The 23,895-nt window shown below is 39.9% G+C and overlaps 1 protein-coding gene across 1 annotated transcript in view; it reads left to right on the top strand.

Moving 5' to 3' along the window:
* The window catches only part of LOC310636023 (cytosolic phospholipase A2 epsilon-like), a gene marked incomplete at both ends in the record, with an annotated part of 43,664 nt that extends 28,686 nt beyond the window's left edge, over nucleotides 1-14,978 (top strand). The window contains 4 exons of the mRNA XM_083355473.1: nucleotides 363-554; nucleotides 1,194-1,360; nucleotides 11,416-11,599; nucleotides 14,776-14,978. Coding sequence (XP_083211599.1) covers nucleotides 363-554; nucleotides 1,194-1,360; nucleotides 11,416-11,599; nucleotides 14,776-14,978 — 746 coding nt within the window. The remainder of the gene's footprint in view (nucleotides 1-362; nucleotides 555-1,193; nucleotides 1,361-11,415; nucleotides 11,600-14,775) is intronic.
* Nucleotides 14,979-23,895: the final 8,917 nt, after the last annotated feature.

Here is a 23,895-nt window from a genome sequence, read left to right as displayed (position 1 = left end):
ACAGTGGTTAAGTGAATCACTGCAGTTGTTAAGTTAGTAACATGGTTGTTGAGTGAATCTGGCTTCCCCATTGACTTTGCTTGTCAGAAGGGCACTAAAGACGATCACATGACACCGGGACACTGCAACCGTCATAAATATGAACCAATTGCCAAGCATCTGAATTTTGATCATCCCACGGGGATGCTGCAAGTGTGAAAGGCGGATCATAAATCATTTTTTTCTGTGCCATTGTAACTTTGAACATTCACTAAATAAATCTTTGTAGGTCAAAGACTATCTTTACGTTTGCAAAGGATTAAAAATCTAAGCCAAATATAGACAAATAACGTGTTTCATTGATTATAATTTCTCATCTATAGATGAAGAGCCTCATTTACCTATTGAACCACGTGAGCGGAAGACAGAACTCTACACCTCAGCTGGACCACTATCCAATGCTTTTAGAGATCTCCTAACAGATCGCTTATCAGTTGCCCGATACCACAATTTCATCAAAAGTCTCCAGCTAGACAATAAATACCTTGAGAATGAAAACTTCTCTAGGTGGCAAGGTAATTTCATTGTTTTTTTTAAATGAGTATTTTAATACAAGAATAGATTCAGTAAATTAGCTGAACTTCCACGATGTCTAAAAATTAAGCAGGGCTGGGCCCAGTTAGTACTTTTTCTAAAAAAAAAGCCACTGGCTAATTGGGAAGATGAAAATAAATGTTCAGAAAGAAGGCAATAGCACAGCACTTCTGCACTGTTGACAAGAAATCACAATTTTTGTGTAGGTGAAGCTTTCAATTGTTGTCGTAAGTCAAGGACTACCTGCATAGATAGGCCATAGCATGACTGTGCTTTTCATCATGATCAACATATATATTTTCAGTTCACTCTACCTGTTTTTCCAACTTTAAAGTATTTTGGGTTTAGTTATCCCCCAAATGCACAAACACCGTGAGGCTCATGAACCACAGAGCATAAAATCCAAATTATTATTTAAACAACTGCATGCCTTTTCAATTTCAAGCAGCCAATTCCAGCAATTCAGCACATAAGGGCTGCTTGAAAATCTAATCAAAACCAACTTTTCATTTGTGGCAAGTTGGTTGCATGCATTTTTGGGGCTGGGGGCAGAGATTTCTTTGGGCAATTTCAAACCATCCCACATTACAAGAATTTGGGCTTCCTCTTATTTTTTTAAGACACTGTACTGGACTCTTCACCCAATCAGTTAACCCAAACAGAAGAATATTTGTCTCTGGAAGATACTGGATTCTTCGTCAATTCTAGCTCTGCTCCTCTGCTGAGACCAGAAAGAAAAGTGGATGTTATCCTACATTTAAATTACAGTGCAGGATCACAGTCTTTGGTGAGAATTGCTTTTATGCTGTTGTTTTTCATCCTATTTTTTTTAATATGGATTCTCTGTTTTCATTGACTTATTTCAACATAACTTTTATTGAAGATTTTTTCAACAAGCTATAAACAATAGAAATACTAGAAAAGAAACAGAAAATAGGGAAGAATGGTGAATGTAAGAAATAAATTAGAAAAAGAAAAAGAAAAAAAGATTAGAAAAAAGCAGTTTAGGATCTGTTCAACAGGGGTCATGCATTTATATCTTATCCTCTGTCTAAAGTGACATTATAATTTCCTTCTTTCCATAAACTGCCCTTTCTAATCTTCAAACCCATAAATCACAAATTAATCCCATTCACAAATTAATCCCATATAAAAATAATCTTTCATGGTTCTTTTCTAATTGACTGTCCATTAATCCCAGCAACAAAAGTTCAAGTTTCAACTGAATGTTGATAGCTAAAAAAATTTGTGCCATTATATGTACTTGAATATAAACATTTCTGGCCTATTTTACAAGTCCACCAAATATGACACAAAGCCCCTTTTGTTCATATTTTCAGCATAAATTTGAAGAATCTTTACATATTCTACACAATTTTTCTTGAGTCATGCACCAATGGTACAACATTTCATAAACATTCTCTTTTTTTGTAATATATTTTATTGATGTTTTTAACAAAACATAAATCACTCAATAATTGGTAAACAGTGTATTGTCTGGGTTAAATTTGTAAAACAATCCTTAAAAATTAATTTCTTAATCTATATTCCATATATTAATTTTAGTTGATTTCCTCTTTCCCCAAAATATCTTTTTTGCAGACATTGAGTTAATACAATTCTTATTGTTTTGATAAATAATAATTGAGTGTATAATTTTTTCCAATGTATTCCTAAAAAAATAATCATATTAGTATAATATTTCTTTTCTTTTCAGTCATTTTGGTTGCCTTGTCATATATCCTGTTACAATCCTTATTTTAGTTTATTTCTCTCACCAAATTCTAGATATTCTTACTAGTGAAAATTTTCTCAACGATTAATTACAGTTACATTGACAGATTTAATTCTATTTTTTCCATGTAAGCCATCTCACACTTTTACATTTCTTAAGAAGTAGATTAAACAATGAAAAGAGAGAAGGAAAAAAAGAAAAAGAAAAAAAGAAGAAAAGAAAGAAAAAGCAAAAAAACATAAGAAATAACATACTGTTTAAAATATATATCCCTCCTAGGTTAATATATATTTATTTCCTCAATTTCTTATTCTTTTTAACCATAGTTAAGAATATATTTAATCTTTAATCTTTAAACATTCCATTCAATAGGTCTAGTCATCTAATCCCTTAACTTTGATCCAAAACATTTTTTTATACTTTTCTTAGATTCAGTCACATTTAAGTATCTAAAACATTTGCTTTATTTAAGTCGTTTCAGCTTTTTTTTTTACACAAAAGAAAGAAGCATACTATATTATTTGGAGAATTCATCCCTCTTAGAGTAATATATTCCAAATTTTTTCAATTTTTTAAACATATTCGAACAAATGCTTCTTTTTTAAGTATTCTCTCCAATAGGTCCCATCATCTATTTTCTTAGCTTCCATCTTGATCTTTTTTCTTTGCCCAGTATCTTTATTAATCAATGTACTTTGCTAAATCAAAAGATTTTTCCGTATGATCATAAGTGTTGCTGTAGATATAGAAAATAAATGAATATCTTTGTTATGGGCATTTGCCCACTTCTTTTTATTAGGAATCTTTTTCCTTCCTTTTCTCTCTACTTCTCTTGTCACTTTTTGTCTCTCCAGTTCTTGTGTTTTTCCTAATATCTCTGTAGAATGTTTTTTCCAGTCTTTTTTCTTGTCCTCAAATTTGCTTTGTAGTGTTGAAATGTAAGTTGTCTTTTTGAAATCTAGTATTTCTTGAAAAACTTTTTCCACTTGAATTGAATCATACTCCTTTGTTTTGTAGAATTCCATCTTTAAGTCTCTATCTTCGGATTTATGTTCAGTCGTCTGTTTTGTCTGGTCCCTCTCTGCTATATTTTCCTGAGGGTTTTTTTGGAATAAAATTAAATTGGAGATAAGTTGATTTATACTTTCAAAGTTGTTCTGTATTTCTTTGTAGTTTGAGATCATTGCCCTTTGAACTGGTTTCAGCTTATCATGTTTCCCCTTGTGAAGTATTCCTTATTTCTTGATAAGTGTTTTCTATAAATCGCTGATTTTCCATGATGACCAAAAGTCCAGATTTTTTTTTCTTTTTCCCCCTTTGGAAATAGCTTTGAAGTCAGAATTAAATAGATATGTATAGTCCAGAGAGTTCATTAAAAAGTTCTTTTTTTCTTTGTTTCTGTTCCCTCAGATTTGTAAGTCTCACTTTATATAAACTGCTGTATTTATTAAGGCTTTGAAGGTCACAGGCAAGAGATTAGTCTTCTCTCCAGATTTTACCATCTGTCATAATCCTCAACCACCAGTAGGTGTCAGCATTGGTTCATTTTTCAGATCTTTTTCCTCCATGGAGGTTAGATTCGCTGCTTCCAATAGCCAAAGGGTGGGGGGAAACCCTCCCTTCTTCATTCTCGGAGGTTTGTTTTTTGCTTCTTGGGAGTTTCTCCTCTTCAGGAAAGTAGGTAGGATAGAGAAAATCAATATTCTTACACAGATTCAAACGCTGTTACAATCAGCTTAAAGTAGAGCCTTTGACTTCCATTGCTTGCAGCTGGGGCTAGACAATGGAGTTAGCTAGTCTTTCTCCTGTTAGTTTCTGGAAGGCTTCTTCTGGACCGATCAGGGAGACCGCCATCTCTCCTAGGTCCCTGGGACTTCCTTCCTTCATTGCCACCTCTCCAGGGTGGCTTCTGGCCCATTTAGGGTCCCCAGACAGGAAGAAACTCAGCTGAAGGGCTCGGCATCCTGAATCCCTCAACTGCTTTGCTGCTTGCAGGAAACAGAAGTCATTTCATAAACATTCTCATTTAGGTTACAACCTTTAAGACTAAGCACCAGGCTGCAAAATTCAACTTCACATCTGGCAATCTGAATCTCCCAGTTCTTTTGCATCTCAAGATATAGGTAGTCCTCAGCTTACAAGCACAATTGAGCCCAAAATTTCTGCTGCTAAGTGAGGCATTTGTTAAGTGAGAGGTTTCCCCATTTTACAACCTTTCTTGCCACAGTGGTTAAGTGAATCACTGAAGTTAGGTTAGTAACACAGTTGTTAAGTGAATCTGGCTCTGCTTGTCAGAATCTGGCTCTGCTTGTCAGAAGGTTGCAAAAGATGATCACATGACCTTGAGACACTGCCACAGTCATAAATATGAGTCAATTGGCAAGCATCTAATTTTGATCACATGACCATGGGGATGCTGTAACGGTCATAAGTGAGAAAAATGGCCATAAATCACTTTTTCAGTGCTGTTGTAACTTCAAATGGTCACTAAATGTACTGTTGTAAGTTGTGGACTACCTGTATTTTATATTTAACTCTGGGTTTTTTCCCTTGCCATTCAAGCTTAGATATATCTTTCTCCCATTGTTTAAATGATAATCAGTTATTATAAAGGATATTGTATGAAACAAAAACATTATTATTGGCAATAGAAACTCTCCACAACAATGACAATTCTAATCCCATCTTAACATGTCCTTCTTGATTTCATTCTATGACTTAACACAAATATTCTGGTACAATATATAATTCATGTTATTCATAGTGATAGACAAGTATTTCACTTTTTTCTTGATTTTAAAACCATTTTTCCCCGTCAATTCCATTTGTTTTTCCATTTTCACATTCTGTCAATGCTGCTAACATTGGATGTTTTGCTTTGACAACAGATGAAAAAGCAACCATTTTCTCTTTTTCTTGCTTTTAGAATTAGTTGGAGCAGGAAAGTGGGATTGGGATGTGAGCTCATTTAGCCATAATAATAACCTTGCCATGGGAACTCAACGACAAACTGGGTCCGGAGCTGATAATGTTTTGGAGGGCTGGAGAGCTGGGGAGAAAACCCGTGCTATAAGCTAATTGGAGAATGTGCTATATGACAGATTATTGAGAGTGGGAATTGTACTTTGAAACTTTGTATCCAGGGGAGGAGAATTTAGTTTTGGGTTCAACTATGTAGTGCCAATACTTTGTTTCCAAATAAAGGACTCTTTAAGGAAAACAATGTCTCAAACTTCTTTTGAAGGGATTTATCTGTCAAAACCATGAAGTTAACCCAAAACTGCAAATTTTACCTATCCATCTTGGGGTCCCAGGCTCCAGTCACTGTTCCTAAGTCAAGGGATAGACTGACAAAGATTTGGGGAAGATCTCAACATGGAAAAGGAAGGAATGCTTGAGACCAGCACCCCGGCTGTGGCTGCCGCCTCAGAGGAGGGAACACAGGCTAGCGCGCTGATGGAGAACGAATCTTTTCAGGTCTCCTAGGTGGGGACAAGACCTAAGCTGTAAGGACAACTGATCTGGTCATCGGACTGGACACTACCCAGTGGAGACTCCAGACACCTCGAGATGGATCTACCACAGTCAAGTTCTTCAAAAGCAGATGAGGTCAACCTGCAAAGAGGGGCTTCTCATAAGTCGCATTCCCCGGACCAATGGAGAGCTGCAAAATTGACCACCGCTGAAGACTCTGGTAAGTGGAATTACCTGTCTGCAGTCAATAGTCAATCAGTAGAGAAGTTGGTGGAAAGATTCGAGGAGCTAGAGATGAGAAGTGGGGAACAACCCTCCCATTCTCCATACGTAAGCAATCATCATGATCAACAAGGCAGTCACCAACTTATGCCAAAGGGAAGCCCAGTTTCCACTTGCACAGACCAAGCAGCTTCCCCATCTACAAAGCCACCTACATTAACCTCCAACCCCACAAAGAGGGACAGCCCTAGCCGCCGCTCTGGACATGGCAGCCCGGAGTGCTATTGCACCTCCAGAAGCCCAGAATGCCGTCAGCGAGACAAGAGCCTGAGCCACCAACGGGACAGCTGAAGCCTGGACTGACGCACCTACTGGCCACCCAGCCCAAGGCCTCTATAGCAATGGGAGATGCCACATACTCCATAGCAGGGAGGCCAACAACAGCAACAGCAGTGAGGGTGGCCACAGCCCCTGAATATGAACAGCAGCTGGGGGTGCCACATCAGCAGCCACTGAGGCCGCCAGGGGTCTTACAGAAATTGGGGATGCCACAGCCATTAGGGGGCCAGCAGCTGCTGGCAGCGCAGTAACAGCAGTGGGGGTGGCCACAGCCCCTGAACATATTTCAACCACTGGGGGGCCTGCAGCAACTGGGGATGCCACAGCCTCCATGGGGAGGTCAGCAACCATTGGGGATGCAACAACCACAGTTGGGAGTCCAGCAACCACCAGGAATGCAGGCTCAGTTGGGAGTGCAGCAACCCCTGATGGCGCCTCCCTTTAGAGCAACTCTTGATGGAGACCCAGAGAAGCTAATCTTCCTCAACCAAGTGCATTCCCACATTAACCGCTGTGCATATTTCTACCCGAATCCAGTAGCTATGATCGATGTGGTCGTGGCCAATCTGGAGGGGGAAGCATCTGAATGACTGAACAATTTATATAAGCAAGTACCTGAGTTGGGGGACCTCTACCGCATAGCCCTCAAAGCAGAGGAGCAAATTCAGCTTACACTGAAATATATGTGAGAGTTTTGTAAGATAGCCAGCTGAATAGAGAGGTGGTCCGAACAATCCCTAGCTCATCACTTCAAGGAGGGATTGGATGATCACCTCTCCCAGGCTTGTGTCTATCGAGCAGTCCCTAATCAATTGCAAAAATGGTACCAGGCAGCAGTAAGGCTGGACATCAAGCTTGCTCGCTATAAGAAGCCACTGCTGCAAGAAGCTGGGCCAAGTCCAGACCAACCCAAACAGCCACCCTCCCCCGGAAAGCCTCCTACCATTGCAGCTGCTGAAAGTCCCAAGCCACCTGCAGGCCTATTGATCAAGTGCTTCAGATGTGGACAACAGGGACATTGAGCAGTGAATTGCCTAGTCCCTTATCCTCAACAGCAGAATAGAGCGGGACCACCAGTGAGGAAGAAACCAGCCCAGAATCTGGCAAAAGAGAAATCCAACTGGATCATGCAGGAACCCATTGCCCAAGTCACGTCGCCCACGCAGGAGAATGCCAAGGCCCAACCTGGACCTGCTGCTGCTCTGCCCTCCTGTGACAGCGATGATGAAGGAGAGAATGACCCGATGGTGAGTTGACCATTTCCACCTTTTTCTCTACCTGCCAAGCTGATAGTCTTTAAGATGGGGACACAGGTAGATCTGAAAGTACTAGCGGACTCAGGGTGCTCCTGGGGTGTTATTAGCTTGCCACTTGCCCTGAAAATGGGCATACGAGCAAGGCTGCTCTCCAAACCAGTGAGTGGGGAACAACCCTCCCATTCTCCATACGTAAGCAATCATCATGATCAACAAGGCAGTCACCAACTTAACTTCATTGATAATATTTTATTAATTTTCCAATTTTACATTTGAGTATTTAAAAACCAACGTGGTGACTGGGTTAATCAATAGTTCAACAACAAAATCTTTGGTGCAAATCTCAGGTTACAACATCAGATATTTCTTCTCTTTTTCCCTTAACATTTACTGTCTCATATTAAAGCTAGTACAGTTCTAATAATAATAATAAGTTGGAGGGGACCTTGGAGGTCATCTAGTCCAACCCCCTGCTCAGGCAGGAAACCCTATACCATTTCAGACAAATGGCTGGCCAGTCTCTTCTTAAAAACTATATTATCAGCTTAAAAACTAATTATATCAGCTCAATAAAAACATCATTATTACATTTATCAATAAAACTGTAGCTTATACATATCTTAATTACATTCAATCTTCATAAACAATCCATATCCTGCTATTAATTTTTACCCAATTTTTAGTTTCTCATCAATATTCCAATTTAACCTTTGATATTTATAATTTTCAGACTTTGGGTAACCACGATTTCCCTTGTCTCACATCATAGCAAAATATAATACCCAAAATACATATTTTATCTATTTGAATGTAATCTTGTTCTATTTCCTAAATGTTATCTATTTCCCACCATATTAAATCATCTACTTAATAATACAATATCCTTTTTAATAAATCAAAACCATTATATATATTACCTTGGTTAATCAATAAATCAAACCTATTTATAATAATTATTTTTCCCCCTTTAGGTCTAATTTTTAAATATTAAACAGGTAAAATCCTTATTTTCAACTGATTTCCAAATATTTTAAAACTAATGACCAAATTTCCCCTTATCTCAACATCTCCCTTTAACCCTCTAATTGACAATATGAAATCCCCTCTAATAAAATCCCCTTCCACATTGACCTTAATGAATAAGGTTCTGTAAAGCTATTTACATTCTCTCAGCTAAAATCATTGTGAATAATTTAAAATCATTACTCAGTAATGATCTTGGGTGATATTTTTTTTGTTGAAAAGTCTTGATCTTCTTTAGCTATTACTGCTGTCTTAGCCTCCAAACTACTCTCCAGTATCTTTCCAGCCTATAACTTGTTTTGAAATGTTTACAATAATTGACCTTCAAAATGTTTGCAAAATATTTAAAAAGCTTGTAAACCATCTGGTCCAGGTGCTTTCCTTATTTTGACCTTTTTTTTTACAGTTTCACAAACTTCTCTTAATGTAATGGATCCATTCATTAATTGTTTTTCTATGATTTTTGGTAAATTTTATTTCCTTAAATATTATATGTTATATTAAATATTATACATTTTACAGTAGTAGTGTTATTTTTTGCATCTTAAACTATCTGTTATCGCACTATTTTCATCTTATATTTTTTTCATTTTTCATTTATTGTTTTTCTTTCTTCAGTTTATATGACAATCATTTCCCTGACTTATTTGCACACTCACAAACCTTTTGTTTTGCATTAATCATTTTTATCTTTATTAATAGTTTTATCAAAAATTGTTGTTATTTCTTTTTTCCTGCTTTCATTACTGTATCTTTCTGCAATGTTTCACTTAACCTCCATTTGAGGGAATTGGTTTTCCTTTTATATACTAGTCACTGGATTGTAAATGGAAAATGTTTTGGCCGTATCTCCATTTTATGAACACTAGTAGCCAAATTCTTAGATATCCAAAATATACGAATTCTTGAAAAAGATTTGAATCTTTCAGAAAAATAGTGTATTATTTGGTTCACCATTTTTGCATCTCCATGCATCTATAAGCTCTAGATCCATGATAGCGAACCTATGGCATGGGTGCCACAGGTGGCACGCAGAGCCCTCTCTGTGGGCATGCATGCCGTTGCCCCAGTCCTAGGCCTTCAGCTGGGTTTTATAAAACCTTTTTCTCTTTAGGCCTCTGCCACCATGTACCCCCCCAAAAAAGGCTCAATTAAACAACTTCTCGTGGGGAAAAGAAAAGTTCTCACAAAGTTGTAATTGATTGATTGAACTTTTCAGTCCCACCCAGTCTGCAGCCACCACTGCAGCCACGCTCGCCCAATTGGCCATGCCCACGCAAAGGGCCATGCCCACCCGGCACCCGATGATACATAAATGGGTTTTGGGTTGCAGTTTGAGCACTCGGTCTCTAAAAGGTTCACCATCACTGCTCTAGATTGTTCATCAGGGAAAAAAAGTTTGGTAATTTACCTTATTTTGTTTTAATATCTTTCCCAGAGGTTCTGTTCTGTTGTGGACAAACTACTTCATTTCAATCTTAATGTTAATGTCTTGTCATTGTCAACTCATAGTGACCACAAAGGCAAATGTTCTCAATGACAATCTGTCCCTAGCCTGATCTTTCAGGCGTTCCGCATCTTTCAACAGAGCATCCATGGAACTGAATCTATCCACCTTGCTGCTGGTCAAACTTTTTCTTTTGTTTCCTTCTATCTTCCCCAGTATTAGACCCTTCCACTGAAAGTCTTTAAACGGTCCTAAGTAGGATTTGAGCCTGCTAATTAATGCCATGAGTGAGAACTCTGGGTTGATTTGTTTGATGATCCATGTGTTTGTTTTCTTGGTTGTCCACGGGATTCTCAGGAGTCTTTTCCAACACTAAATTTCAAAAGTATCAATACTCTTTCTATCCTGCTTCTTCAAAGCCCAAATTTGCTTCCATAGAGGGATTGCTTGCACAATTCTAATCTTTGTAGATATAGACCCCACATGGCATTTGAATATATTTTCCAAAGCGTTCCTGACTGCATATTTATTGCCTCCTTGTTCCTTTACTATTGATGGTTGATCCTAAAAGGCAGAAGCTATCTAACACTTTGATATCTTCATTATCAGTTTCAGGGCATGTTGTTCAACCTATTGTCATTAGCTGGTGTTCTTTATATCTAATTTTAGTCCCTTTTTTTTCACTGAGCTTCTTGACATTTATTATTGGAGCTTGCAGATTTTCACTTATAATAATCCTCACCATAACACAGGTTATTGATGTTTCTTCCTCCAATTTTATACCACACTCATCTTCTCCTAATCCATCTTCCCTTAATATATATTCAGCATATAGGTTGAATGAAAAGAGGAGACTATACAGCCTTGTCATACTTCCTTCCCAAACCTGGAGCCAATCCTTCACCATGTCTTGTCAATACTGCAGCTTCCTGGCTTCTATATAAGTTTCCCATGAAGACAATGAGATACTCTTGGATTCCTATTCTTTTGAGCACTTTCCACAGCTTGACATGATTGATACAATCAAAGGCATTTCTAAAATCAATAAAGCATACTGATGTCTTTAGGTATTCTTTGACTTTCTCAATCGTCCAGCATCCATCAGCAATAATGTCTCATGTTCCTCAGGCTTTTCTAAAGTCAGATTTAGTATCTCATGCATGCACTATTATATTTATTTATTTATTTATTTATTTATTTATGTATTTATTTATTTATTTATTTATTTATTATGTATTTATGTATTTATGTATTTATGTATTTATGTATTTATTTATTTATTTATTTATTTATTTATTTATTTATTTATTTATTTATTTATTTATTTATTTATTTATTTTATCTAGCCCCTGGAGCAATCATGCAAGTACTATGCAGATCAAGGAATCCCATTTCCCAAAGTTGTCCTGAAGGATGATGACAAACATCTGAAGGAATGTTATTTATTTGAAGATGCTGAGAATCCAGCAGCACCAATATTATTGTTCTTTCCACAAGTGAATGATACTTTTCGATACTACAAAGCCCCAGGTATTTCAATATTATAATTATTTTTTATCATTAATGTAGCAAAGCAAGATTATTAATGTACACACTACATTGCGTAATGTAGTACACAATGGTTTACAGAGTGATGTAAAAAAAATGCTACATAAAATACCATATTTTGCAACATAGTGTCCCCAGATGTGTTACCCATGTTGACTTAGATCAGGGGTCGGCAACCTGAAACAGTGAAAGAGCCACTCGGAATCAGTTCCCTCACAAAAGGAAAACCCGGGAGCCACAAAAAATGCATGCGCATGTGAACACATGCGCAGAACAATAAGCTTGACAGAAGAGTGGAGCCTAAGGCGAGACATGCAGCCGCCCTGCCCCCTCCACTCTCATTCACTCGCCTTTGCTTGGAAAAGCTTCTCTCTCGCTCTCATTCACTCACGTTTTGTTTGCAAAAGCTTCTCTCTCACTCTCTCATTCACTCACATTTTGGCGTCTTTGGCAGCAGGAGTAGCAACACCTGCCTGCCAGGCCGAAGAAACAGGAAGGTTGGCAACAGCAGTGGTGGCTGTGGTTGAGGCAGCCTAGTACCCTTGCAGAGATCCTGGAGGTGCTCCAGGCCCGGCGGAGCCCCCGCACTGCGCGGCTTTGGTGGAGGGGTAGCAACTCCTGCCTGCCAGGTGGAAGAAACAGGAAGGCAGCGGCAGCAGGGCACCCCGCAGGCAGTAATCAGCTCCAGCATCTCGGCGAGTGCACTAGGTCACCCCAAAAGCAGCCGCCGCCAGCGGAGCAATTGCCCGGTCCTTGGGGCTCGCTGCTGCCATGGGGGCCTGCACGGGAATTTGTTTCTGCGAGGGAGGCGGAGGCTGACAGAGATGCAGCAGACCTCCAGCATCTCTCTCACCACCACCTCCACCGCTACTGTCGTTGGCTTCCGCTACGGCCGAACCCGGGCAGCCTCCTCCACCCCCAGCAGTGGCATCCAAGGATTCTCCAGTTTCATCGGAACCAAGCAGCAAGTGAAAAAGTTAGCAGTAGCAGCACTAGTGGGAGCAGTTTTAATTGGCCCCTTCATTGCCAAGTGTCTCCATGGAAGTCAATGGAGGCGCCGTGGCTGGCCTTTCGAGTGAATGAGAGCAAGACAGAAGCATTTTCGAGCAATGTATGAGTGAATGAGAGTGTGAAAGAGGCTTTTTAGAGCAAAATGTGAGTGAATGAGAGCAAGAGAATTTTTTGTGAGGAACATGTGAGTGAATGAGAGAGCGAAACAAAAGCTTTCCTTTTATCCCTTTCTTCCGACACCACCTTCCCCCCAAGTCACCAACCTTCACAGCTCCCTGCCGCTAGCAAGAACCATCTTTTTGAGTTTTTTACTCTTCTTTTTCCAGGCTAAGGGAGTGCCAGCCCTGCTGATGTAGGAAAAGCGAAGCAGGGGCCCTGCTGGCTCTCCAGAATAGAGGGGCCACTTCCTAATAAATGTGACTGATCAGTCTTAGTTTCTTCTGCACGGAATGGTTGGGGGATGGGTGTGTTTGCTTCACCCTTTCCTCCCCCAAAAGGTTCCCTGCTTGGAAGGAGGGACGTGAAAGGGGTGGCTTTTGGTTTCTTTCCTTCTAATGGACAGAATAGTGTCCAATGGGTATTAGGGAGGGTACAGATCGGGAAAGGAGATTTCGTCTTTCCTCATCCAACAAAACTGGTAAGAGAAAGCTTGTGGGCTGACCAACTAAGCTGCTAAATCCCCTCTTTCTAGCGGACCCTCCTCACTGGGAAGAAACCTTGACAATGAACGGCTTTGGAGGTGTGTGTGCGTGTGTGTGCGCGCACACACACACACACACACACACACACAGAACTCCCCCTCCCCAGCACACCCCATCTGACCAATCCACTCACCTTTCCAGCAATCCTCCTGTCTCTTCCTCCACTGCCACCATGTGCAGTCTGAGGAAGAAAAGAGGTGGGCAGTCCCACAAACAGCTTGTGGGAAGTCCCACAAACCAAAGAACTTCAACCAATCAATTCAAGCTTCACAAGTTTTTTTTTCCATGAGAAGTTTGAATTGATTGGTTGAACTTTTTTAGTCCCACTTTTTTTTTTTTTGGACTGCACTGGGAGCCGCAGGAGACGGCTGAAAGAGCTGCATTCGGCTCCAGAGCTGCGGGTTGCCGACCCGTGACTTAGACCCATAATTCAACATTCTAACTCCAGCACCTTGAGACTAGTTTGAATATGAATGAGATCAAAGGTAACACAAAGAGAAATGGGGTGGAGAAAGGTACGCAGAACCTCTATTTTAGATCACGTTCTTTTCTTTTCCAAAAAGTCTTCTAAAAACCAAAATCCTAAATCCTTCTGAAATATCCAAATGTAACTGCACACTGGAAGACATCTCTATCATTTATCTGTCTGTCTGTCTGTCTATCTGTCTGTCTGTCTGTCTGTCTATCTATCTATCTATCTATCTATCTATCTATCTATCTATCTATCTATCTATCTATCTATCTAACAAGATACATACATACATCATGTTTTCAAAACACTATTTTGAAAAAAAAACAATTCTCATGTATATTCACAATTATCAGTAAAGGTCTAAAATAGAACAGCCTCAAATTGCTGTTACAAGTGAATGCAGTACTTTGATCTACATCCCTAATAGACACTGATGATAATCTGATTTAAATGAAATCCATTAAAACAATTTTTTATCAGAAAACACAGGCAGTATTGTCATTGTATACAGACCTGCCTCTTCTCAGTTTCAAGAGTGCTTGCATACTCAAGTGAACTTTCGGCCCTTGGTTCTTTCTGAGATAGTTTATTTTGTTTGTTTTTGTAGATGTTTCATTACCAAACTAGGTAACATCAGTGCTAGTAGCTACCCATTCCCTACAAACACTGATGATATTACCTAGTTTAATATTGAAATGTCTGCAAGAAAGCAACCAAGCTCAGAAAGCACCAAGGACTCCACAGTTCAACCTTAACTACAAATAATTCTTTCCTATAGGTATCAAATGGACATATAAGGAAAGTCTAAGTTGAAGACAACTTAGACTTTCCTTATATGTCCATTTGATACCTATAGAAAAGAATTTCCTTATATGTCCATTTGATACCTATAGAAAAGAATTATTTGTAGTAAGTATATATATATAGTAAGTTTTGGTTTGGACATTAACATTTCAATTCCTCCCCCTTTTTAGGTGTCAAACGCTCTGAGTCAGAAATGAAATACGGTAATGTTGACATCTCCAGTAAGAACACTCCATACTCAACATACTCAATGACATTCACTGAGGAAGAATATGATCAGCTGATAGAACTGAGTGAATACAATATTCTAAATAACCAACATCTGATCCTGCAGGCACTGGATAGGGCAGTGAAACGGAAAAAAAATCCTTAAGAAATAATCAACTTCTCTGTGTGACTGTGTATAAAGAATGTGAGGTGGAGTATAGATGTGCATATGTTGAGAATTCAGGAATCTAAGCCAATCCCATTTTGACCCCAACAAGAAACTGCCTGAGGTCCTCCTTTCCTAATGTTTTTTCGGGAATAGCTGGTGCTGCAAGTCAATGTCTCAGACTTCTACAAACAAGAATCCATCTGATCAATTTCCTTATTTTGAAATATCATTATTACACTACTGTGCTCTTTCTTATAATAAGCTTTTTATTGTTTTCCCCCCTCTACATACATATGTTTATGACCTGGGTTCATAAAATGCTAATACATAATCAAGTCCTACTCTTTGGCTCTCTCTTCTAGCCATTTGTAGAATAGATTCCAGCTTTGGTAGTATTCTGTTTTTTCTTTGTCTTTCAGCCTCATAGTTAATCTGTCCATCTCCACGCATTCCAGTATTTTTTTTTTATTAGTTCTTCTGAAGGTATTCGTTCATTCTTCCAACATTGCACAAAGCTTATTCTTGCTGTGGTTATACCAGAAAAGATTAATAAGCATAACTTATATTTGGTTCTACTATGCTCTTTCTGATGTAGATACCAATTCTGAGCTTTATGTCTAAGTTTGTTGCTACCATGGGATACATTAGAAGCTGTCTTCAGTAATTGCTCATGATGCTTATAGCACATTACTCAGATATAAGTCACCCTTCATTTGAAATAGAACTTCAGGAAAAAGTTATTTATACTACTAAGTTTCAAAGACCAAGGACATTTGATTGACACTTAGCATGCTACAAAAATATTACCCATCCTACATGATACACAATTATTAGAAAGGCAAAATAGTAAATGTTTATATAAATAAAAAAATTGTTCTGAGTCCCAGTGTCATTTCATGAAATAATCTTCTGTTTCCTTAAAGATTTAGCATGGAACCCATGTAGTATCAAAACAGGATTTCCCAAACTTCATGATACTGTGAGTCCATACAATGAGAAAGTGAATCTGAAGAAAATTATTAATTTTCTTGTGGTTACAGGGGATTAGAAAACACCACTTTTAATCATTAACATTTAACTTCTGTATCAAATAAATGATAGAAATGCATAACTGCATTTATAAAACATGTGTCAATGATTTTTAAAACTATTAGAAATCAGCAAAAAAAATAAGCCACATTTTTGATGGGATGGATGAATTTACGTACTATTGCATAATCCCTGAAATCTGAATTTCATTTAAAGATGCTCTCACTCGCAAAAGTCAAGGGGAAAAAAAGAAATGGATATTTCCTTGGCTGAAATCAGTTTCTCATCTCTTTAAATGCTGGAGTTTACAAAACTTCCACAAGCTGTATGTTATTTTGGTAGATAGGCAGTGGATAGGCAGTAATATACCAATAGACAGTGCTTTTTTGTAAAAGAAAAAGGTGCTGGAACTCACACATGTCATACAACCCGCCTTGCCTACCCTACAAGGTTCCATCCAAAAAAGGTGCCGGAACTCCGTTCTGAGCGTTCTATGACAAAAAAAGCCCTGCCAATAGAGAATATTTTCAGCTCACAGTTGTGAGAAACAAAGAAGTTTAAAAATAAAAGGTTTCAATTGTTTAACCAATAAGGGATTAGTCAAGCTGAAACTGTACATAGGCCAGTGGTGGCGAACCTATGGCACACGTGTCAGAGGCAGCACTCAGAGCCCTTTCTGTTGGCACGCATGCCACTGCTGGCAGCAGCAGATCCATCAGGCCACCGCCGCCGCCCAGAGCAGGAGCCGCACCCAGCACAAAGGAGGCGAAGCAGCTGACTAACAAGCTCAAGTAGAGATGGTAGAGCAGAGGTCACCAACCATTGCTGATTGGTGGACTGGAAGAAAAGGGAGGGGGAAGCATTTTACATGCATGTGTGCATGCATGGGGCTGCGAGCATGCACACACTGCAAATGGGGCAGGGCTAGTGCCTGCATGATACTCACTAGACCTGCCCTGTTCTTGCGTAGTGCAGTGCCTTGTATCAGCACCTTGCAGCACGGTGGCCCATTTTTGTGCCCCTGATTTTTGTGTGCCAGAGGTGGCACTCAGAGGCGCCTCCCTGCCCTCCCCTGAGGTCACCATAATGCTGATGTGCCCCTGGCACTTTGCAATAAATAAGTGGGGTTTGGGTTGCGGTTTGGGCAGTAAAAGATCTCTAAAAGGTTTTTGGTCTCTAAAAGGTTCGACATCACTGACATAGGCACTGAATTCCAGGAAGCTTGGCTATAGGAGACACTTAAGCTTAACAATTGATCCTTAAAGGGGGAACAGTAAACAGGACAAAAGGATGGGGAGAAATTTGAATTGATGTAATCAAACAAAGGGAGGGATAATGTATTCTGACTAGGCATCTCAGACAGATTGTAAACCCCAACGGCCTATCAAATGGGACAGAAGGGGAGGGAACAGGGCACCGTGATAGAACTGTATATAATATTATGAATTTGAATGCTTGCATGTGGTCTCTGGTTTACAAATTCCTGGTGAAGTCTCTCACCAGGATCCAACACGCTTTGCAAACTGCTTTTCTATTTTCTGCAGAATAAAACTCTTTTCTTACCAATTCAATTTTGTTGGTGTTTTAATTCCATTTCCAGCACAGTTGAAGGGAGGGGTCCTTGGCACTCTCTGAGCTTGGTTGTTTTCTTGCAGACGTTTCATTACCCAGCAGGTTTAATGCTCAGCAGGCCACTTCCAGGGTCCCCCCCCATCATCTGAGGATACATGAACATGCACCAAATATATTTCCCCATGATTACTACAGAAGCAAAGCAGCTGTTTCCAGTCAGATGTGGCTTCACAGGGAAGACAGAATAAAATAACCAGAGCCTTTCATATACCTCACAATGTGTCTCACTTCTTCAAGAAAGCAACCAACTATTTAATGAATTCTTTATCTCAGTTGCCCTCAAGAAAGAAAAATGGCCTCTTCTATTTGTAGTGACTCTATTGTGGATGGGAGCAGGGGAAGTTGAACTAGTGTTAGACAGGAAAGAGTAATGGCACTGATCATTGAGTCTTCCGTGTTATGTACTGGGCTCTTAAAGTATATCACGTGGGTTGCTGGAGCAGCTAACGGCTCTCCAGCAACCCAGACTACAAGTCTCCTGTGCTGCAATTGGCTATCTCCAGGCAGCAATGGTTGATTCAAACCTATTGGCTGCCACCTAGGGGCTAGACTATATATTGCAGCTAGTTGCAGCCTTTTTCCCCAGTACAGTTCCTGCACGAAATAAACTATGAGTTACCTTGTACTCAGCTTTGCGTCTTCATTCCTGCACCAAAGAACCCACTATTTAACAGTGGCGACGAGAGTGGGATCCTGCTTCACTAATTAAGAGTTGAAGTCTACGAGGGAAAAGCAGCACACGCCGGAGGGAAAAGGCATTTTCCCCCCCCTCTCAAGGCATTCCCCCCCTCTTGCTAGCGAACTTATGCTCACTGGACTCATTCCCTGAGCCTAGAAGCAGGATCTGGAAGAATGCAGAAACCAGCAAAAGAATGCCAAAGGTCAGGAAACTAAGAGAATTTGATGTGAAACACCCAGAGGAATGGCCATCATATCTATCACAAGTAGAAAACTACCTCAGGGCCAATCAGATCGCGGAAGAAGGACTGAAGGTCGCAACGCTACTCTGCGTGTGAAGCCCAGCAACCTTTCATTTGGCTGAGAACCTTTTCGTGCCGACACCGATTGAAGCAGTCTCCTACGCAGACCTCAAAAAGAAGCAACATCTGCGCCTTTTCATCCATCTTCTAATGGTCAAGCTGAACGCATGGTGAGGACAAGAAAGGAATCACTCAAGCGCATTGTCACAGGTGACTGGCATCACAGATTGGCAGATTTTTTTTACTCTGCCAGCATTCTACGCCCTGCACTACTACAGGCAAAAGTCCCCAGAAATACGTTGGGGGAGAATTGATTACTCAACTGGACAGGTTGCATCCATTCTGCAGGCCATATGGCAGTTTGGACAACACTGGATTGACACCGTGGGAGGAATACAGGTGGCTTAGACCAAGTAGATGTGGGTCTTTTTTGCCAATTCTATTTCCATGAGGAGATCACTTAGTTTCTGAAGCTTGTAATTGTCATTGTTGCCTATCTTTGGAAAGTTTTGTAGTCTTTTGAATAAGGCATTCTCTAACGCTTCTGGGCTTCCGTAGTTCAGGTCTTGTCCATCCAGCAGCAAGACCTTCATATGGGGAGTCAACATGTACTATGCTCAGTCCTTCAACACGATCTGTGGAGTCTGGGCCCAGCCACTTTATGAGTAGATCAAGTTCCACTCTGGCGTTGAAGTTGAGATCAGCAATAGCAGCTTTAAAGGTTGCTTTCCAGGATCTGTATTTCTCTGGATGGTCATTAAACTTTGAGAGGCTAGAGTTGAGAAGCTCTCAGCAAATTATGTATTTGGCATGATCAGAATGGTCTGACCCCTCACTCCTTGATGCCAAAGAAATTTGTTGGGCCCCTTGGGTGTGAAGGTTCTCTGGTGAATAAGGATGAGGTGCACCAGGATGGAATGATGCTGCAAGAGAATTCAGTGGTGGCGTATGCCCTAAGGTTTGTGCTGGCTGTCGATTCAACCGTTGATCATTGCTGGAAATTACGTTGTCATTGGGAAGAGGTGATGCAGTTTGAAGTGTTGGCGCACCTGCTTCTGGATACTGAAGAGGTGCAGGCCTCTGCAGGCTTGGGTTCTGTGTGCTGTTCATAGGAAGCACAGTTGACGCACCTGAGTTGTGTTATTGAAGAGGTGTGGGCCTTTGCAGGCGTGGGGCTTCTGTGCTGTTTGTAGGAAGCACTGTTGAAGCACCTGCATTGTGTTGTTGAGGAGGTGTAGGCCCTTGCAGGCGTGGGGCTTCTGTGCTGTTCATAGGAAGCACAGTTGACGCGTTGTGTTGTTGAGGAGGTGTAGGCCCTTGCAGGCGTGGGGCTTCTGTGCTGTTCATAGGAAGCACAGTTGACGCGTTGTGTTGTTGAGGAGGTGTAGGCCCTTGCAGGTGTGGGGCTTCTGTGCTGTTTGTAGGAAGCACAGTTGACGCACCTTCGTTGTGCACACTAGTAGTAAAAATGCAGCATTTTCACCAAACACTGAAGCCCATCAGCGGAGGTTGGGGCTGGCCATACGGGGCTGTGAGGGGTATCGCAATCTCGCAGTGGGGAGAAGAGGAAAAAAAGATGGAAGAGGCCGCAACAGAGAGAGAGAGAGAGAGAGAGAGAGAAGGGGGAAAAGAAGGAGGGGGCCTACCTGCCGAGGGAGTGGATGACTCTGTCCCCTTGCTTCTGAAATGAGAAGAGGGGGGGAGGACGACACGTATCCCACACGAGAAGAGTTCAGGCCGGTTGCTGCACAATGAGTCCCTGGGGAGGGCGGGGCCTCACTCTGTGCCTGCGCTCTTTGCACGCCCTCAGTAGGGTTCCTGCAGGGCAGGCCACCGCCAAGCAGCTTGTTTTGTAGCAGCAAGTGCTGGGAAGGAGCGGGGGGAGGCAGGGGGGAGGAAGGCGACGCCGTGTACCACCAGCCATGTGCTTGTGTACCACAAGTGGTATGCATACCACGGGTTGAACAGCCCTGGGCTAGACTATATATTGCGGCTAGTTGCAGCCTTTTTCCCCAGTACAGTTCCTGCACGAAATAAACTATGAGTTACCTTGTACTCAGCTTTGCATCTTCATTCCTGCACCAAAGAACCCGCTATTTAACATTATGTTTTTCTGTTTGGCTGTATGCTACCCGTGCCAAAAGTGAACATGAAATTATTAGTATAATATAAATGCAAATTGAAGATAGGTTTTCAGGCCAGTGCCAAAATGTTGAACAGATTTCCCTGTCACCCTGTAACAAATTCCAAATGTCAAAATGTGTATATTTAAGCAACTATTAAAGTTGGAAGAATGTAGATGGAAGCTGAATTTCTCCTTTCTCCTTTTGAGAAGTCAGAAAGGGGGATTTTTCAGATTCCCTTTCCTGTGTGCCCTTTTCTCTTTGTCTCCCAATCAGTTCTATTTATTTCTCAATGGCTCTTGAATCGAATTTGTGCTATTTCTGCCCTGCCTCTGCTCTTCTTTTTTTTCCACGCCCTCCAGTCATTAAGCAGCTTGCAGGTTCTCATTGCCTTCTGGATTCACGCTGCAAAATGCAGAGAGAGGTTTCGCCTTTTGAAATAGCTCTGTTTGAGCTTTATTGTGAGAAAAAACATTGCTGCTGCATAGATAGATAGATAACACCAGCTGCCTGCAATTAGTGCAGGTTCGAGTCCCACCAGGCTCAAGGTTGACTCAGCCTTCCATCCTTCCAAGGTAGGTAAAATGAGGACCCAGATTGTTGGGGGCAATTAAGCTGACTTTGCAATAATGCCGCTGGAGTGTGTGTGTGAAAGCCCTAATAAGCAGGCATATACATAGAATGAAGGCTACTGCTAAGCTTGTAAGCCGCCCTGAGTCTTCGGAGAAGGGCGGGATATAAATGGAATTAAATAAATAAATAAATAAATAGCCTTTTAGAAATTATTTTCTGAGTTCTACAAATCACACAATCAGTATACAGTATCACTTAGATAATATAATGCCCAGTGTAGAGGTTGTGATCATATAAGACGTTAAACCATCCTGTTTGGTTAATACAAACACTAATATGGTAATGAAACATAGGTAGAGCTCAGAGAACAACACAACACACCAGTCATAAGCTACACATACCTCTCTGCTGCTTTAATAAAAATTCACATGTACTTTTATCTTATCTGCTCCACCAACTGTCATTGTAGTAAAAAAGTTGGGGCTTAACCAAAGCTAATAAGCATGTTGTCCAAATCTGTAGTGACTGCTTTTTGTCATAAAATATGACATGAAAGCAACATCTAACTATAAAAAGGTCCGTGGTGTTTTACTCTAGGGCATGGGGCTCCTCTCCGTTTCTTGGCTGAGGGAGCTAGCTTTATTTGAAGACAATTTCCATGACTATGTGGCCAGCATGGCTATACACCATAGGTGCACTGAATGCTGTCACCTTCCTTCCAAAGTGGTACTTACTAATCTGCTTGCATTTGCATGCTTTTGAACTGCTAGGTGTGCTAGCTTGGACAGGAAAGGAACAAAGCATATATATATATATATATATATTGATTACCCTACCTTTCTGTTGCATACAAATATAAGATGACTTTTTGAATCTTAAATCTCAGTATAAAAGGCAGGAATGATAATGATATATTTAAATATATTAAATATATCATTTTTTAAAAAGCACTTTTAGTACATCACGGCTTCTGTCTATTTAACACATTACCTAATGCTGCAATATCTTTACAAAGGCTGATAAAAGTTATACAACTGCAATGGACTACAGTAGGTCAAGAAAGGCTGAACTACATGGATTGAAAGTGGTTTTACACAAACTTCTTTTTCATCCCCATGAAAAGGTATCAAGAAATCTTTTGCATGCCAACCATATACACTACTGCTCTTTCATTATGCTTATAATTACATATTTCACAATACCACAGGCTCTTAAATTAATTAAACATTACAGTATGGGTGGGTTGATGGTTGAGAGAGATTATTTATGACATTTTGTGGTTCTGGGAAAGCAGTCAACCGAAATAAATAAAAATCATCTGGAATATATCTCAAATGATAGCATAGTAGATTTAAGATTTAAAACATGCGGGATCAATCACAAAATGGTGATCCAAGGCTGTAAATCTGGCCGCCATTATTTGGACACCCACTAGAGTGCAATAAAGACATAACTAGTAAGTACAAAGGAAGAGTCATCATAATTTATCTTATTATAACTCAGGTGATTGTATCTGGGCTGGAAAATGCAGCAATATGGGCAGTTATTGGCATGTTAAACCTCTGTTCCACAAACTGTTTGCTTCCTGGTCTAGTTCAAGATTCTGGTGAGGATCTATAAAGCCCTGTATAGCATGCAGCCAAGTTATTTGAGGGACCACCTCACCCAGTGACTTCTACCCATCTCATCAGATCCAACGGAAGAAACTTGTGAGTTTCATCCACTAGAGAATGCCTTTTCACACACTATGGAACATCATTCTGCCCCCCTCCCAGAGGGCAGGCTGGCCCTGATTTTTTTGGTCTTCTGGAAGGGCTTGAAGACCTGGTTTCCCATCTAGCTTGGAGATCAGAGATGGATGTGGAGCTGTACTGTTCTTGAATGACTGTAGTCTCCTGGTGATTCTATCGTGTGCTTTTAATTGTTAATTATTTTTAATGTTTTTATTGTTTTTTTATAATATTTTATTAGTTTTTCAATATTTACAATAATATCTTTAGAAAGCAACGTGGTGTCCGAGTTACAATAGTTCCATTTTCAGACAGATACATATTATTACAAATCTCCACATTATTATAGCCAATACTTCATCTCTCTTTTTTCTTCGATATATATTATCTCTTATCTAAGTTAACATATTTGTATTGCTATCCATCAATCACTTAATAGTTTTTTATTTTATTTTTTGAATGTATATCCATCGATCTTTTAATATATTTCATATTTTAACATTCCATCTTTAAAACATCAAACACCTTATCTATTTTTCTAGCTTTAATTTTGTATTAATATTAAAATTAAAACATTTAAGATTTCAATTTCATATTACTAAATAACCTCTTTTTCCTTTATACAGTTCTCTTCCATACTTAATACTGTAATCCAGTTCTCATTTATCTCATTTCCATATCTATATCAATTTTACTATATTTAAAATAGTAATCATTAAAATACAAATCGCAAGGAGAAAAAAAAGAAAAAGAAAAAAGAAAGAAAGAAAGAAAGAAGAAAGGAGGAAAAAGAAAAGAGGACAATAAAATATTCTTGTTTCTCATTTATAGTTTCCACATATTAAAC

Source organism: Vipera ursinii (assembly GCF_947247035.1).
Source record: "Vipera ursinii genome assembly, chromosome: 1".
Taxonomy (NCBI): Eukaryota; Metazoa; Chordata; class Lepidosauria; order Squamata; family Viperidae; genus Vipera; species Vipera ursinii.
This window is presented reverse-complemented; position numbering and strand designations above follow the sequence as displayed.